The 17,430-nt window shown below is 36.9% G+C and overlaps 1 protein-coding gene across 4 annotated transcripts in view; it reads right to left on the bottom strand.

Moving 5' to 3' along the window:
- The window catches only part of SPAG1 (sperm associated antigen 1), a 36,133-nt gene that overhangs the window by 3,784 nt on the left and 14,919 nt on the right, over positions 1-17,430 (bottom strand). For all 4 annotated transcript variants that reach the window (XM_085573904.1, XM_085573903.1, XM_085573905.1 and 1 more), the window contains 6 exons: positions 13,730-14,143; positions 13,251-13,350; positions 11,007-11,159; positions 6,748-6,920; positions 4,110-4,251; positions 3,073-3,199 (listed from right to left, as the gene is read on the bottom strand). In XM_085573904.1, coding sequence (XP_085430030.1) covers positions 3,073-3,199; positions 4,110-4,251; positions 6,748-6,920; positions 11,007-11,159; positions 13,251-13,350; positions 13,730-14,143 — 1,109 coding nt within the window. The remainder of the gene's footprint in view (positions 1-3,072; positions 3,200-4,109; positions 4,252-6,747; positions 6,921-11,006; positions 11,160-13,250; positions 13,351-13,729; positions 14,144-17,430) is intronic.

Here is a 17,430-nt window from a genome sequence, read left to right as displayed (position 1 = left end):
GAAATATTTTTCTCATTAGCACATCACTAGAAAAATAAATCACAAGTACCATACTGTCCTTTCAAATAAGAAAGGTAAAAATACTGGGATCTGGACACTAAGAATGAGTTAATACTGTGACTAAATATTTCCAATTAAATATGTAATATGAAATAATTTCTTTTCAGAAACCTATTCCATGTGTCAGAGAGCAAATTATTGAAGTTTGCTGCTTTTAAGCATAACTGCTTACAGTGTAACACTGCTTCACAATTAACATAATGTTAGTCCAGCAAGTCTGCATACTTGCTTTGCCAATAGGAGAGTTAAACTGATCTTTGATTGAAGATGTATCTAATCTTCCTGGGCTTCAATCTAATAGACCACCTCTTACAGTGAAATTTTGCTAATACTTGAGAAGACTGGGATTATGTTATGACCTCTGGGCTGAACAAAATTAGGACAAACACAGTGACAGAGTAGCATTAGGACACAGTTCCTCAATAATTAGTCTTGTAATTTGTTTCATGCTTTTATTTCCCATTTTTAAATGTTTAAGTACTATTTTTAAACTAAAATTTCTGAAGAGACAAAGTTAATAGCATCAATTGAGGAAGACTGGAGTTATCACATAGAAAAATCAAGACATCTCAAGGGCTGGAGTATCAAAAATAAAGAGGAAATGCAACAGTAAATAGTAAAAGACCATGCAGACAGTAAAAAACCAACATAATTTCTTGTGTGAGTAGTCTAGTATTTCTTCTGTTCCCAAGCAGCATCATAAGGTTGCTATTAAATCACTTGTATTATAATGAAAAAAAATCCTCCTGTACCACCTGAGGTACTTCCTCAGCACCTCTAGAGTAAGAGAGGAGCCAGTGTCCAAGTCTCTCAAATTCTTTCCCACATTTTTTTCCAAACTGGTGGCCAGTGAGAGGCTGCAGGACATCAGTAGTGAACTGAAGCTTGCTAGGTCATGAAGGAACACTGAGAGAATGAGAATTATGTACCCCTAACAAAGGAATGCACAAAGGAGCCAGGCTGCTTTCATCAGAAATCCACTACTAATTAAGCTAAATCATTTGAATTACAGACATGAGGATTCACAGATACAGAGAAAGAAGATTCTGGAACAGACTTCTGGAAACAGTAACAAGGGTCAGCAATCAACTCTACTGAAATTTAAACTGCAGCCTGCTCAACTGCCCAACAAAAATCAGCCAAGATGACTGCACCCAAAGCAAGAGGGAGGACTACCAGTTGCAGGAGATGCCATGTGGGGTCCTGTGTACTGTGTCACAGGCCTAACAGATCTCACTAATGCTTTTTCCTGATCTTCCCTTAATTACATCCTGGTAAATCTGTTAAAAAAACCCTCATTTACTACATTAAATTCCACTGCAGCTTTTTTAGTTAAATGTGTGTCTAATACACATACAAATAATACAAATAACACTTCCCACCTTAGGTCCTTTCCAAACTACATGCCTTTAGCTCATACAATTCTTCATTACAGAGTCATTTGTCAACTTCAGATAATTTCTGGTCATTTTATCTGATTTTACCTATCACTTTAATCCCTGAAATTAGCAATAATGAAGGCATTAAATCCAACCATAACAAAACATTTTGGGAGTGCCCAGCTCAGGCTGTTCTGAAGGAGTCCATCAACACTATGTTTCTGGTTGTCTTCAATAAAACAAAAATAGCACTTTTTTTTCTAGGATATGCAATAAGCAATTCTCAGCCTTGTTCACAGGTGTGTAACACGCTTTTTTTCCATCTGGTGGAATCACCATGTACTCACATTTATACTGATATTTTATCAAGTTTAACAACATAAGGTTAGAGATGATTGACTTGGCACACTTACAGAAAAAACATTACAGAAAATTAAGATTTTTCATACTTTCAAAATTTTATAGCTACTGCAGCAGAGGAACAAATGTATCACATTCCTAGAACCTGCATTTGGAATTATAACATGGGATGAGAATAGACTGGTATGCTGCTAAGCACGAACAGGTTCTCAGGTGATTTGTAAGATGAGACACCATCCAGTAATTTTTTGTTAAGGCATCCAACATAATGGAGGTCTGAATAAGTGTCCATTCATGTGAAGGACAATGATGAAACCTGGACCTCCAGTCCACTCCTGCAACATGGAAGACAGCATTTCAGATGCTTGTTTCCACACACTTGTGAATTTAATATAAAGCAGGTGATAAGAGCTGCCACCATGCGCCTACAAAATCAAGAAGCTGATAATTCAATACCAAATTAGAGCTGATGGGTAGAGCAAGGATTGCTGTGGCAGTCTTGTGGAGTGTAAAGGCTAACTTAGTATCACTGAAGATGGGGACCCACCAGAGGGAGGGACAAACAGAACAACATGGTTCAAGTGATGGAACATGAGATTTGAAGTCACATTCGGGATGGATATGAAAATTGTGTCTGCATTTATGATGATCAGGTAAAAGGATACTCTAAAAACCCAGTGCTCAACTAAGATGAGCACTGTGGAGACACCACCACATACAGAGAGAAAGGAAAAGGCCAAGTACTGCCACTGCCACAGAGTGACAAAGTACAGTACTGACACAAGGTTGTGCTGCACTGGGGGAAGAAAGATAAAATTATAATTAAAGCCCTGGTTTAATATGACACTTAAACATGAGCAGATGCCAAGACAGCTTGAGATTTTGGTTTGGACAGATGAAGAGAGACTTGGAGAGAATCCATTTGTCATCAGCACAGTTATAGTAAACTCCTTGACAGATAAATTGACCGGGATACCCAGAAGGAGAATACTGGAACATTAGAACAGATTTGAAACTCGCTTAACCAATCACTAGTCAAACCTTATTTATTGCAACATTCTTGTATTTTCTCAAATTATTACATCAACATGTGGGGTTTTATGTAGCACAAATATAATGTTTTATGTATGCCTAATGCTCTACAAAGTAATAAATCATCACCCTGCGTACTTTGTTTGTATATAACCATTGACAGCAACTACCTCATTGCCTTTGAAGAGGATAAGCAAGTTTAGAAGTGCTTAAGAATACCTGCCATGTTATTTTTCCTCACCTGTAATCCTTTGTATGCTAGAGCTCTTCTATAAAAAGCTTTAATATTAGAATCTTCTATCTGAAGAACATGATCACAATCCCGCTTAGCCTCTTCATATTTGTATAGTTTCAAGTAACAGAGAGCTCTAACACAGAAAAACAGAATATACTGCAATATAAGTAATTCTACAGTGCTGTGGTGCCAACATCTTCTGACTCGCAAATGTTAATTAAAATACTTCAAACAATTCAGTCTCAATGTTATGTTTTTAGAAGTACATAAAACCATTAACTATCAAGAACATCACTGGATGGATTTAAAGAAGGCAAATTCCTGCAAAAAAAGTCAAAATTCAAGTATGACTAATGCCTGAAGTTAAGCAGGTACGCAAGTATTTTAAAAGCAGAGCCTACATTAGTACAATATAACAGTATAGTGGTCAATGTAATACAGATTTAATACAGCCATTCAGGGTAAAAAAGTGCTCTGGATTAAATACATAGCATTTCTCTCGGTACCTCATTATTACTTGGAACTCTCCTATTCAAGTACTGGTTAGTCAAATCCTTCTTAGTTTGTAGAAGCTGATAAGATTACAGCATAAAGAATTATGCTGCTGAATTAGGTCAACCTTTAAAATAATGCTGACATATGACTGTGTTCTTACTTCTGTTTTCTCAGAATGTACATTTTCACTGAATTATTACTCTTCTTATCTGGGATATTGCTACTGCATGTTAAGTTTTTAATTCCAATCATACCAGTATTCTTAAAAAAAGCCTCAAAAATGCTGCAAAATGCTATGCTAATTATAACTTGTACTACTGTTTATTTATATAGAGGATTCTAAGATCTATATCTTAAAATGTGATATTAATACTTGCTCCCCTTGAAAAGTGTTTTTACAAGAAATCCATTTTGTTGATATAAACATTTACCAGGTAGGGGAAAAGTCCCTTTTCACAATGAGTGAAGGGATGCAAAATCTCTATTTGAAATGAGGAACTCTAACTACTGTTATCCCACAAAAGCAGCATTAGCTTTTAGATCTTTACCTGTTAGTGTAGACAGTACATTCCTCAGTATTTAACTTCATGCACTCACTGTATTTATTTGCAGCTTCTTCATATTCCCCCATTTTTACAAAATCATTGCCTTCATTTTTCAACCTCTTGAACTTCTCCACAGCTTCCTCACCTACAAGCACGAAAGGATCACAGTGTCACATAAGGTCAGTTCATTAAGGGTGGCAGACCAAGGATTAACGCCTGGCAATGGAATCACTCTGTCACTGCACTCAGCCATTCCTGTCCCCAGCCTCCCCTGCTGCTCCAACAAAGGCAGGACCAGACCTACATTTGGCTCAACAAATATTTCCCTATCCACCAGCATTACTTCTCTGCTGAAAATAATGGGAATACAACAGACAGCTCCAAGCTTTCCCTGTTTTTGTGTGGTAGAGAAGGCCACCTGTGTCCATTGAGACCCTGCTTTTACTTACAGTGGTGGAGACTTAACCAGCAGGATTAAAGGCCTTCCAGATCTCCACCATCACACCAAGGTGGCCATAATTTGATCTAATATTCTCTTTGCAATCATACCACAGTTACTACGCTAAACTGACAATGACAAACAAATCACATCATTTGTAGTTAGGGATACATCAGTAATATTCTGTTAAGAACTTATTTCTAAAAGATGCAGTGAGGAACCTCGAAACACTTAACTACACTTTTTAAGTGTAGTAACTATGTTATTCTGTAATTGCCTTTCCTTCTTAATTGCACATCATTTGCTGCAGGTGCTTTTGGGTTAGGCTACAGTTCTTATCTGTGTTTGCAGTGAAAAACTGATCCTGACTGCAGCTTCATGACTGTTGCAAGCAAACAGTATTTATCAACATAGCCCTAAGTAAATCATAATGAAATAATCTATTTTTTGCACCATGCTAAAGAGTATGAGCCCCCTGCCAAGCTTCACATTTTCAACACTGTATATAACCAACAATTTTAAACAATAACTGAACTCATCAAGTTCTTTTATAAAAACATGGCAGTTTCCTATGCCAGAAAACTACATGTGGAGTTGGGGAAAAATAACTTACGTGAAACACACAACTAAACTACAACTCAAATTGTATGACATGAAGAAAAACATACAATTGTTGCAAAAAACTAAACCAACAGTAAGGTTTAATTACTGACTGAATATTACTGCTGGCAGCCTTTCAGTACCAGCTACCACTGTCAGGTCTCACTGATGCAGCAGAGGCCTGAGAAGGCAGCCACACCCTAAGAGTCAGCCTTCAGCGAAGAAAACAGGTACACAATCACTGTTTAGAATTTCTAAAAACAAAGCCTAACCAAAGCCTACTCTATCTGAAACAGACTGAGACATGTTTTGCATCAAAATGCTGCCAAGCACTTGGAGGACTCAGCACTCAGTATTGCAATCCCATCAATGGTACATATTTGGTCAACAGTGACAAACTGCAGTCACCCCTGTTGTTAATTGAGGGGAGATTATCTTCAATACTACTTTATATTGAAATAAACTCAAAGGGAAACCAATTAATACTTGAATAAGGAATCATAGGGTTAAAGCCTTTGCAAAGGGAGTGTTTAATGTCAGTAAAAACTGATCAGAGAGTTTCCTTCACCTTATTTACTGAAAGAGAAAAATGCAAACTGCAATGAAGAGGAAAAAAGTCAGGACGGAAGTTAAGTTTCCCAGAGTTCAGCACTCAGGGATTATGTATGGACAAGTCCAGAACATCTTTGAAAGGTGCCTCCTAATCTTCTGCCAAACATGGGTGTTTGGGTGGTGGTTTTTCTGGGGGAAAACTGTCTTATAACTGTGTTATGATGTCAGGGAAACCACTGATGCTCATGTCCTGGGGGGCATCAGGCAGAGCACAGCCATCAGGGCATGGGAGGGGATCGTCCTGCTCTGCTCTGCACTGGGGCAGCCTCACCTTGAGTGCTGGGGGTGGTTTTGGGCACCACAATATAAGATACTGAGCCATTAGCGAGCATCTGAAGGAGGGCCACGAGCATGGTGCAGGGTCAGAGGGGAAGCTGTATGAGGAGTGGCTGAGGTCACTTGGTCTGTTCAGTCTGGACAAAACTGAGAGGAGACCTCACTGAGGTCTTCAACATCCCCACAAGGGGAAGCAGAGGGGCAGGCACTGATCTCTTCTCTCTCATGACCAGTGACAGGACTCAGGGAAACGAAGATAAGGGAGATTTAGGATGGATATCACAAAATGGTTCCTCATCCAGAGGGTGGTTGTGCACTGGAACAGCTCCCCAGGGAAGTGGTCACAGCACCAAGGCTGACAGAGCTCAAGAAGGGTTTGGATAATGCTCTCAGGCTCATGATGTGACTCTTGGGGTGTCCTGGGCAGGGCCAGCAGTTGGGCTTTGGTGATCCTGATATTCTGCCGATGAGTATTACTGCAGATTTTATATAACTTAACTAAATTACATGCTGCAAACTACATCACTTGGTTTAAAAAAATTACCGTAACCGTTCCACAAAGCACATTAAACTCCATCACGTAAATGACAGTAATTTACTTTGGTTTTTCACAGAGGTCTCTTAATGAGTGTTTTCTAAAGCAGCTTCTTTTACATTGTTAAAACGTATTCCATTGTCTATTTCTGAATGTGTATTTGCATTAGTTATACATACAATTCATCTGCAATTGTTCTTCTCTGTTGATCTCTATAGTACTTGGCTTATTCTCTGAAGTGAGGCTTCCTCCATCCCACCTGTGTAGCTGAACAGCAGCTGGAACAACTGGAATTGGTGGCAGCTTCTCCCTCCAACTGGGACCATCCTGATCTATTAAAGTCTTTGTTATTCTGAAAAAGAACACCACCACCAACATGACTGTTCATATATTTAACTCACAGTTTAATAACTTACAACCAATTCAATGCAATGAATTGCAATGCTCCAATAAAAAAAACAAACAACTGAAAAATTATCCTTAAGACTAATTTGAAAAGTATTATCACAGCAGTCAACAGTATCACATTCATTTAAGAGTAAGACTTCTTCCACTTTAGAGTATTATGGTGGCATTTAGAAGCCAAGTTGACTTCAGCATGATATGTAAATATTTAAGCTAATGATTGATTCTGCAACTAAGCTCTAAATGCTGCCTACCACATTAAGTAAAGAAATAATTTTAAAAAACCCTATATATGTATTTTGGTTACTCTTCTCAGCTGTTCATAGGTGTATAGCTGTTCATAGGTGTTCACTGTTGTAGTAAGTGAGACTGCAAAATTTTCAGGCAAAAATGTGATACTTAAGTTTGTAAATGACAAATGAAACCTCTTCCACAACAACTGTCTAAAGAAAGCAATGCAGGTCACAAAGTAGTCTGCATTAAGTTGCATTTTATAGTTATACAGTCAGAAAAGTATTGATCAGTCCCCATTTTAAAACATTTCAATTACATATAAATACTGTCTAGTTTTTATTAAACCAACATACACACATATAGGTCAACTATTTCCACATATGTGAAATTTTGTAGGGTTTAAAAAAAGAAATCAACTCTGAGAACAGCAATGTGATAAACATCTAATCTCAAAATGGGCTTAAAAATCAAGTTCACCTCGTAAAACATCTATTTCATAATTTAAGAAAGGACAGCTCTAAACTGAGTAGCAAAACAAGTCACATGGATGCTAAGGAAATAAAACTAAATTTTTTTAATCAGGTGCACTTCCACCTAACACAGTGTGAAAAACATACTGCATGAACGCACACCCAAAAAAAAATTAAGAACCTTGAAAGTGACTTGAAGAACAACACAGAATGAACATAAATTATCCATTAGACTTTCCTTATTTACTTTTGTTCTTTTAAAATATTTGAATAACAGCTATTTTACAAAAAAGTGCCAGTGTAATGCTTTGGCAATAGAATTAGAGACCTCAAGACCATATTCTTTCCCCACTGTGGTCTGATCAAAAAACTAATATAAGAAGCAGCACCAGTTCTAATCTCCTTTATGTAGAACAGAAATTACCAAAATACTTTAAAGAATGATAGATAATACAAAGTCTGTTTGTAGAGCTATATAATAAGTGAGTTTATGTCTTACACCATGCTGTATAAAAAACATGTGTTTTTGACTTAAAAGTAAATTTCTTCATTCACAGAATATCACATTCCATAGCATCATGTAGCTGATTTGTTTTCTAAGAGATCAAAAAGAATATTTCAATGTGTGTCTGCACATGCCCTTGCAGAGGCTCTCCTCTGCCTGTACCATTCCTAAGTATGTTAGAGGACATACCAACAATGTGGCTTATCCAAGTACTGCTTTGCTCTAATTTTACTAAAATGTCAGGATTTTAACAATAGCCTGAACTCAATTGCTAAGAAAACATGTGGCACACCATCACAAATTGAAAAACCCGAAGATTTACTCAGGTTGTTTTTTTAGGCAACAAAACAGTACACTTCATATTAACATGTCAATTAATTAATTTAGACATTTCCCATAGAAAGTAATGGAGTAATTCTACAGGAAACCAGTCATATTGAATTCCTATTTGTTCTTTAATTTATCATAATGAGCCTTAAAAGTTGCAGGAAAAAACTCTAATTCATCAAAATCCACAGAAAGAATCCTGCAGTATCTGATGATCAACTGACTTCTTGGCATCATGATGTAAGCAGAGTCTTTTGCAAAAAAGCATACTTTTGTGCCATGATTAGCTTAAAAAGCACAGGTGTCTCATGAAAAAGTTGGGATAAATACACTCATATTCCACCACCAACTCCCCAGCTTGACCCAACAATCCTGCAGTTCTGGAGCTGATCACAAATTTCTTTCTGCAGTACAGTACTGATATTGGACTTTGTAAAAAGAGCTTACAAGCTATTTCAGGCAATTTGTTCACTGATACTAAAGGAATTGGGACAACTGGAATGAAACTTCAGTTTAACAGGAGGAAAAGCATAAATATATTCCCACACATTAAAGCTTCTGTATTTCTAACAGAGAAAAGTAAATAATGAAACACTCAAGAGGAAATTAAAATACACAAAGTATGAAATCCACTGATGTTCACAAAGCTAGGAAAATGCCACTAATTAAAAGCATGTTTGAAGTGCAATTTCCAGTTATTTGACACACACCATTAAAAGAGCCAGCCCTTCCAGTTTATCAAAAAAAAAAAAATCACCTCAGGAACCAGTAAAAGACACCATTTAACATCATCTGACCAACATAATGAACAATCAAATAACTGTTTATACTTGTTTCCATTATGTACCCAAACTGTTAATTATTTCCTTTTGATTGTAAAATGATCAGGCAAAGATTTCATATTAAAAATCCTTGTCTTTTATATAAGTATTAAAACTGTGCAATTGATTCTAAGGTTTTTGTAGGCTGCTTAGCTACGTAAGCAGAGAGACACGCTTCAACATGGCTTATCAAACCCACCCTCAGACACAAGTGGGATGATTAATTTTTCCTGTCAGCATCCTAAAGCATCACTATACAAATTCCCACAGAAAATTAAAAACCACAAACTCCTCCAATCAAATAAGGTTAAGATCTCATCTTCCTAATATAAAAAAATTAAAATACAAAAAAAAACCATTTGGGGTAGTCTTTTTAAGTTAAAAGGCAGTAATGTTTTTTTAAAATTTGTTTTTAGAAAGGTCTCTTACTTTGGAAATGAAAACAAAAGCTTTAGTATAGTTTCAGTTGTAGTTTCAAATGATAAAATATTATTTTAAAAATATAGTTAAAGTACAATTACACAGGAGGTCTGTAATTTAGAAACGAGTAATTCATAAGCAAAAATGAATTACCAGCAGAAGAGAAGAAGGAAGAAGCAGCTGAAATAAGGTGATGGGTTGCCAGGGAGGAAAAGAGTAATGAGCAGTGAAGCTAAAAACATAAGGAAGGCCTAGAGAGGAGAAAAGGAAGAGTGTTAAGGAGAAAAGGGAAAGAAGCTTATTACTAAGCAAGTTCCAAGTCAAGGAGAAGTAGGAAAAGAGTATCTGCAGATAAAATAAGCCAACATGATTTTTTAGAAGTGTAATAATTACATAGGTACCAGGATAAGCAGTTATTCCACCAATCCAAGTGCTCTATTATGACTACAGATATAGAAGATTACTAACAATTTTTGTGATACCAAAAAAAAAGAAAAAAAAAAGGATTTTTAGGAGATAATAAAGTGTCACAATTTCCTCAGGTTAAATAAACAGAATTTAAAGAAAGATATTATGGACTTTTTAATGAATAGTGCAAATGCTCATGGTCTTGTCTTGGAAGAAAAAAACATACTAGATGTGTGTAAAAGTCACACGTATGTGGGTTTCTGCTCAGTGATTCATGGCTGCTCTGTTTTCAACTTTACAGTATTAAAGTATAATTAGAGAATTCGAAAGTCTCTCTTGGCAGAAAGAATTAATGCTGAAAGTATTAATACTTTAAAATGATAGTCAGTTATATTTTTTGCACCTCTAAGCTTTGTAGGCAACCACTGTCTTAAGCTACTTCAGTACTTCCACAACCACAGCATACAGAAGGATTCACACTTAAATCTCCAACTACCACAGAAAGACTATTAATATGGAAAGAAACAGGATGTCAGAGAAATGGCATGGACCTTAAGTATTACTTTATATAGTGTAAAATAGAAGTTAGGAAAGAGAACAAGTAGAAGCACTATTAAAAAAATATGTTTAAAATATTACATCTTTGAAATTATAGGAAAGGGACCCACTGCTAGGAGAAGAAAACTGAAATGATGGGAAAACAACTAAAAGAACAGCCAATCCTCTACCTATAATGAACTAGTTGTGCAACAACTCTGAGGGCACAGACTAGAGGGAGTATATAAAACAAACAAATTTGAATTCTATTCTGTTTTGACTGTTATCAGACAATTTCTGTGTGGAGTTACCTGTTAGCACTATCATTTGCTGCTTGGATGCTGCTGTCTATCTGCAGGACTGTTTTATAATCAATGTATGCCTGTCGATACCGCTCCATTGACTCATTTGCCATTGCTCGGCGTAGAAGAGGCTTAAGGGAAAATGGTTGAAGCTCCAGAGCCCTGGGAAAACAAAAAGAAAAATGCAGGACTGAAAAGGAGCAACTGAATTAAGAATAATAGAACTATTTAATGATATACACAATTATATGCAACTCTGTGATTTCAGGTGGCACTTACAGTAAAATAACTAAGGAAAATGCGTCTGAGTGGTTCCTATCGACATCCTAAATTACACCCAGTTTTCAAATTGTTAGTGCTTTTACTACAGCTTACTCTACCCAAAGCTCTGTCTTCCATCTGGAAGACTGCTCTCATCACCATGATATGATTAATGGAATGGCACCTGCTTATGAGCAAAAGCTATTTTTAAGTTATGCCTAGATCTACAAGGATTTCAAGTATATGGTGTTTCTGCTTACATGACTTTCAGTTTTTCTTCCTAAAAATGAAAATATGCACTTAAAAAATCCATTGACTAGGGCAGTAGTACCAGAACATACACTTTCCTTTGGACTTATTTGCCTGCCTTTTGTCGGTTTACGTTTTTGATTGTCTGCCTGGTCAACACCAAGCTCAACATAGAGCAATCAGAACTCCTTTCAACATTATGCACTTTTCCAGCAATATGAATCAGTCAAAGGCTGTATTCCTCAAGAACTACCTTCTTTTCAATGATTCTTGCTAAAGAGAGATAAACTTCGAAAATAGTGAAATTAAGATGAGTCTAGACAATTTGATTTCATGAAGTCATAAAGCCATCCAGACTGAGATATCCCAGCTTTCTGCTACAGATATGATCATCTCAGAGATCAGACAAGACTGCTTGGGGCTTGATACAGGTGGGCCTGAAAATCCTCCATGGGAATCTCTGCCCAACATCTCTGGGCAACCTGTTGCAATGCCAAGCAGTACTCATGGGGAGAAGGTTTCTCCTAGCATAACCCTACAGTACTTTTTAGTTTGAAATCAAGTAACCTATTTGTAGATCATCTATTATATTGTGCTGCCTACTGAAGATTTGACATTGCCTAATTTACAATGTTTGCAGTTCTGCTTCCCAGTTTTTAAATTATTTCTACCTATGTATTATTTCTACCACTAAGCACTATGAGTCCTTATGCATCCAAGAAATACGCATGACATTAAGGACACTATAATTCGACAGTAAGAATAATTGGTAAGAATACAAAACCTAACACCTCTGTATTACTGATTCCAGCTAAAGTCTTACATACTTCAAACTTCCCGAATAGAAAAATGTGATGGGTCTTAAATACACCATCTTGGCCAGATGTCTGTGATCCTGCATCTATTTTAACAAAACACTGCTAATGAGTTAATTTTTTCAGAGAACTTATTCTGTCAGGTAGAATATATACAGTAAGTTAAATGTTTTGTACCTTTGTACTACAACAGTACATGCATATTTTATTTTTAGTTTTGGAGGGCTTTTTTTAACAGTAGAGTTGTGCTGTACAAAAAACCCCACTGGTCAATTAATATGACTTGTAATTATTTTAAGATACTTTTTTGCACCTTTAGCTTCAGCATTATAAACTCAATCTATGGAAATATTAAAAAACGCCAAAACATCAAAAATACATTAATAATTTAGTGGGACACAGTGTTTGGAAGTTACTGAAGGTGTCTGATGTTCTCTAACTCCTGTATCCTTAAAATCTGCAATAAACAGAAAGGATTTTAGCTCAATTCCTTAACAGCTGTAATTGCTGTTCGTAACTATGTCAAGTATATATTAAAAATCCCCAAACCAAAACAACAAACCAACAGAGAACACACACACACACCACACATGTGCTCAGCAGTAATTTCCAATACTGTAATAAGCATCTGGCTTAACAAAGCTTTTACATATTAGTTAACACTATAAACCTGCTTTTATATTAAAAAAATTAATCCCATTATGCATTTCTGTGAACACAATAAGCTTAAGAACTGCCCTTACACATTAAGACAGTAAGTTAAAAGTTATTACTTTCCTAGTTTTCATGTGACTGTTTATGTAACAAAGGTATCTGTCATTTAGACAAGGAATCACACTTTATTGGTACTGTTCTGAGTCAAACAGCACTTAAAATGTTTAATCATCACCAGGAATGTTGTTGCTCTACACGGGAGGTTTCAATTTACCTGTTACAATCCTGAATGCAATCACTGCAGTTCCCTTCTTTGAGGTAACATGCTGCTCTGTTTGAGTACAAGATACTTAAATCGTCTGGACTTTGTTCTCCTAAAAGAAGTTACAATTAAAATCAAATAGTATTACTGAAATTACACTTAAGAATTAAAAATTTGCATACTGCAAGCTGCACTGCAGTGATGCAGTTTGCTGACACTGCAAAGCAGCAAAGAGCTTTATTTTATCAAGTCGCCTAGAATATGTAGGTATTCAAACATAAATGTCAACAGCTCTACCCCTAGAAAACGAAAACATTTCACTCATCGTCCTATATTTTCTGTCACGCGAATTGCTGTCTGCTGAAATGATGCAAGATTTACTGCATGGTAATTCCTGTCACAAATCCAGGAGCAGGCTAAATTCGTTTACTTGTAGTTCCTTTAAATCATCTAAACAGTTCTAGATTTAAAGTATAAAGTGTTACACTTACCAAGACTCGTGACATATTCAATTGCTTCCGAGTATTTCAGCACGGCTTCTCCAAACTGTCCGCTCTTAAATAACTCGTTTCCTTCACTTTTTAGTTTCGCTGCAGTAGGAGGAAGTGCAGTGGAACTGCCACCACCAGCCGACCGAGTCTCTTCTCTATGCGGTTCGGAGATCTCAGCTTCGGCGCTTTCACTCTTCTCACCACTGCGCAAATAGCCATTAACTTCGCCTTCATGGTCTGACAAATGCTTTTCTGACTTCTTCTCCGCCGCGCCTTTTTTCAGCCGGCCCTCAGCGGAGCCCTTGTGCTTGTGCTTGTCCCCGTCCTGCGCCTTGCCGCCCTTGCCGCGGGACTTTCCGTGCGCGTTGCCCATGGCGCGCTGCCCGGCCGCCCGCGCCGCCGCCGCGCCGGAGCCTGCGAGGCGTTAATGAGCGCGCTTAGCGCCGCGGCACCGGCGCCAACTACCGGCCCGCCGCGGCGGGGGTGCCGCACAGCCACAGCGCCCGAAGCCTGCAGCACCCCTGCGCCGCGGCGGCTTGTCAGCCCCGGAAAACACTGCCAAAGACACGGAAAATTCCTTCTTACGAGTAACCATCAGTTCTTATTGAGAAGGGATTACTACGAAGCCCCATTGCCCCTTGCTGGGCACACGGGAACCCCTGTCCTGAGGTGTCAGAATGGTACAGGGCTCACCCTGAAATTAACTCTGTAAATACCGCCTATTACAACACGGACGCTTTGATCTTCTGTGACCCAATCAAATGCCTACGTGTTCAAATTAGATCACAAGCTATCAAACCAGTAACGTTATACAAAACTCTCCTCAAATATAACACAGACTTTTATAGATAGGATAAAAGGTTGAAAACCCTTCTCAAGAAGGTTTCGTTTAAACATGTCAAAAACCCTTTTATGCATACTTGTGATCATTCAACTTTCACTGTTATTTATTACAAATTTATTTAGGAAAAATCATAGAATAAGGGTATTAGAGAATAAAATCCCTACCTTCCATTCATCTGAATTCCTACCAGATTACCACCACATTCAAAGTATTCAAAGACATTTCTGCAGAGCCTGACTCTTGATAGTACTAAGCATGCAACTCTGTCTTTTGGCACTATTTAAGATGGTATCTTCCCCTAACCCGATTTTCTTATCCTTCCACAGAAAATGTACACACAAAATGTAACTGAAATCAAACTGAACAAGATGGGAAAGCATAAGATTTATAGAAACAACAGATGCTCTAGTGCCTCCTGCCTAGCTGAGATCCCTGTTTTGAAATACCATATTTAATAATAACTTCATACTCCACAGTGGGAACAATTATAGGCTAAATTGACCCACACAGATATTTTTGATTATTTATATTTGATTATTTATATTTGAGACACCCAGCCATGCAACTGGTGGTACCAAATATACCAAAAAGGTTTAACGTCTATTTGCTAGGGAGAATGGTGGTAAAAGGCTTGCTGGGCAAATGAATGAAGACACCAGTGTAAACTCCTTCCTTAACATACACACTAAAATACTTTCATTTTACATACACCAAAACAGAAAAAAAAGGAAGTAAATGTCACAGACTAACAAGTGATAGGATGAGCTTTTACAAAACATAGTGAAACACTGTCAAAGAGCATCCCAGCTTCCAGAGACAAAGAAAAAGCAAGGCAGGCACACAGTATGCGATGTGAATGTTATTAATGTGAATGATGTGTAATTCCTGAGTATAGGAAGAAATTTCCTAAAGATAAAGTGCACAGATCCAGTCCTGGATTAAACAGGAAGCATTTATAGCATTTGGAGTCTGGAGTCCCCCTGACAATAGGAATACTGATAGTTACCTTGTTTAGCTGCTGAGTAATACTCACTGTTTAAGTATTTCAGGTCTGAGTAAACAGCATGCGAAAAAATGTACAGCTATACTTCTCAAATATAATTCTCATTGTCTTTTAGTTTCAGTCTTTGAAAACAATGTTTCTGTACTGGTCTCTACAGAGAAATTTATTAATGAAAGAAGTATTCTGGCCTAAAAATAATACTAATATACTTCTGAACTTTTCTTAAGGAAAAAAATTCAAGACATATTATAAACTCCAGGAGAATTTGAAGACAGGTAATGAAAAGTCTGGACAGAATTTTGACCAGAATTTTGACCAGAATTGACCAGGAAAAATTTAAATTTATGTTATTACTGAAATAAACTTAAAATGGAAGGACTGTCATAAAACTAAAAAAAAAACCCACTAAATACGCTAACAGGAATATTTAATGTTTGGTGAGTGCTTACTATTTTATAATATATAATAATATAATATACATAATATTCTTCAGTATTGTAATAGATCACATATATACCACACAGCTCAACAAATTTGTCTTAATTAAAAGGGGCTATTTAAAATCAAACAATTTATCCTTAAACTGTAGTTATTACTTGAGGTTATAACTTCTAAAACATGTCAAAATACCAGGTGCTTTGTCCAGCACATGATTTTTAGTTTTTTCAGTGCCTGAATACTGGTTTTTATAGTCTCTAGGATGCAAGCAATTTTACATTTCTATTGTACAGAAAGGGCTCCATTTACTTTTGCTTTCAGTTACATAGAAGATGAAGAAACACTACACTCTATTTAGACTGTTTTGTTCAAAGTTCAGAAATCAACTCTTCAGCCCTAAAGAAAACAAAAAAAAAAATTTCCAATCTCCAAATTTAAGTTCAGTAGGAATGCATTAAGCTTACCAATTAGAATGTGAAATAAATGTGATTACATGACTGGACTACATGGACTACTGGACTGCCTGGAATTACAGGGCTAGATGTTTAGTCTACTTATTGCTGTTAGGTTCACAGAACATGTTTTATTTATTCACTGAACTAAATTCATATTTGTTTCCAGTTGTATAAGAAAATACAGCAAAATCTATGACAATGCTTGCCACTTAAATCTGAGAAATACTTATGTGCATCACAGGAACATATATGCCATTGGCATCAGTTGACAATCTTCCCTATGTTTAAAGGCCTAACCTTTAATCAACAGCTAGCTTCTAGCTATGGAGCTAGAAGGCACATAGTCATCTGAATGCTCACAATAGAAAACACCTCCAAATGAACAGACATTTAAGGCTAGGGACATTATGCATCCCTTTCTTCCAAGGTTTTAGCTCAGGAGATTTGGAAGACACCAACTGATGTGGGAAAATGTATTTTCCCTAATCTTGTGTGCCAATAATACATTATTGTATCACACATTTACAGTCCAACATTCATGATTAAGCTGCAAAACCCACAGATGGATATAGTTTCAAGATAAAACACAGAAAACATAAAAGTCACAGCTGTTATGCCACAGTACCTTAAAGAGCCAACATAACTAAAAGAAGGAGAAGTGTGAAATCAGCCTAGGGATTTTATTCTGTTGCAGGCAAGACGTCAGCCATATAGCTGAATCTAAAAGCAACCTGCCAATGCAAGCCTTCCTAGCTCCTGCTGCCTCACCTCCTCCTGCAAGCCTTGGACTTTGATTGTGCCAGTGGCTTCATTCCAAGAGCCTTGCAGTTAACCACACACTAATCCAGGAATGGAAGATACACTTCAACTGCTTGTAAACTACATCCGGTACAAGAATTACATGTTATTTACCTCTAATACAAACTTCCAGAGAACAGAGATGAGCTGTTACAATTAAAAA

This window comes from Lonchura striata, chromosome 2 (genome assembly GCF_050655825.1).
Source record: "Lonchura striata isolate lonStrDom1 chromosome 2, ASM5065582v1, whole genome shotgun sequence".
In the NCBI taxonomy this organism is placed as follows: Eukaryota; Metazoa; Chordata; class Aves; order Passeriformes; family Estrildidae; genus Lonchura; species Lonchura striata.
Note: the sequence above shows the minus strand (reverse complement) of the source record. Positions and strands in the feature narration are given on the sequence as shown.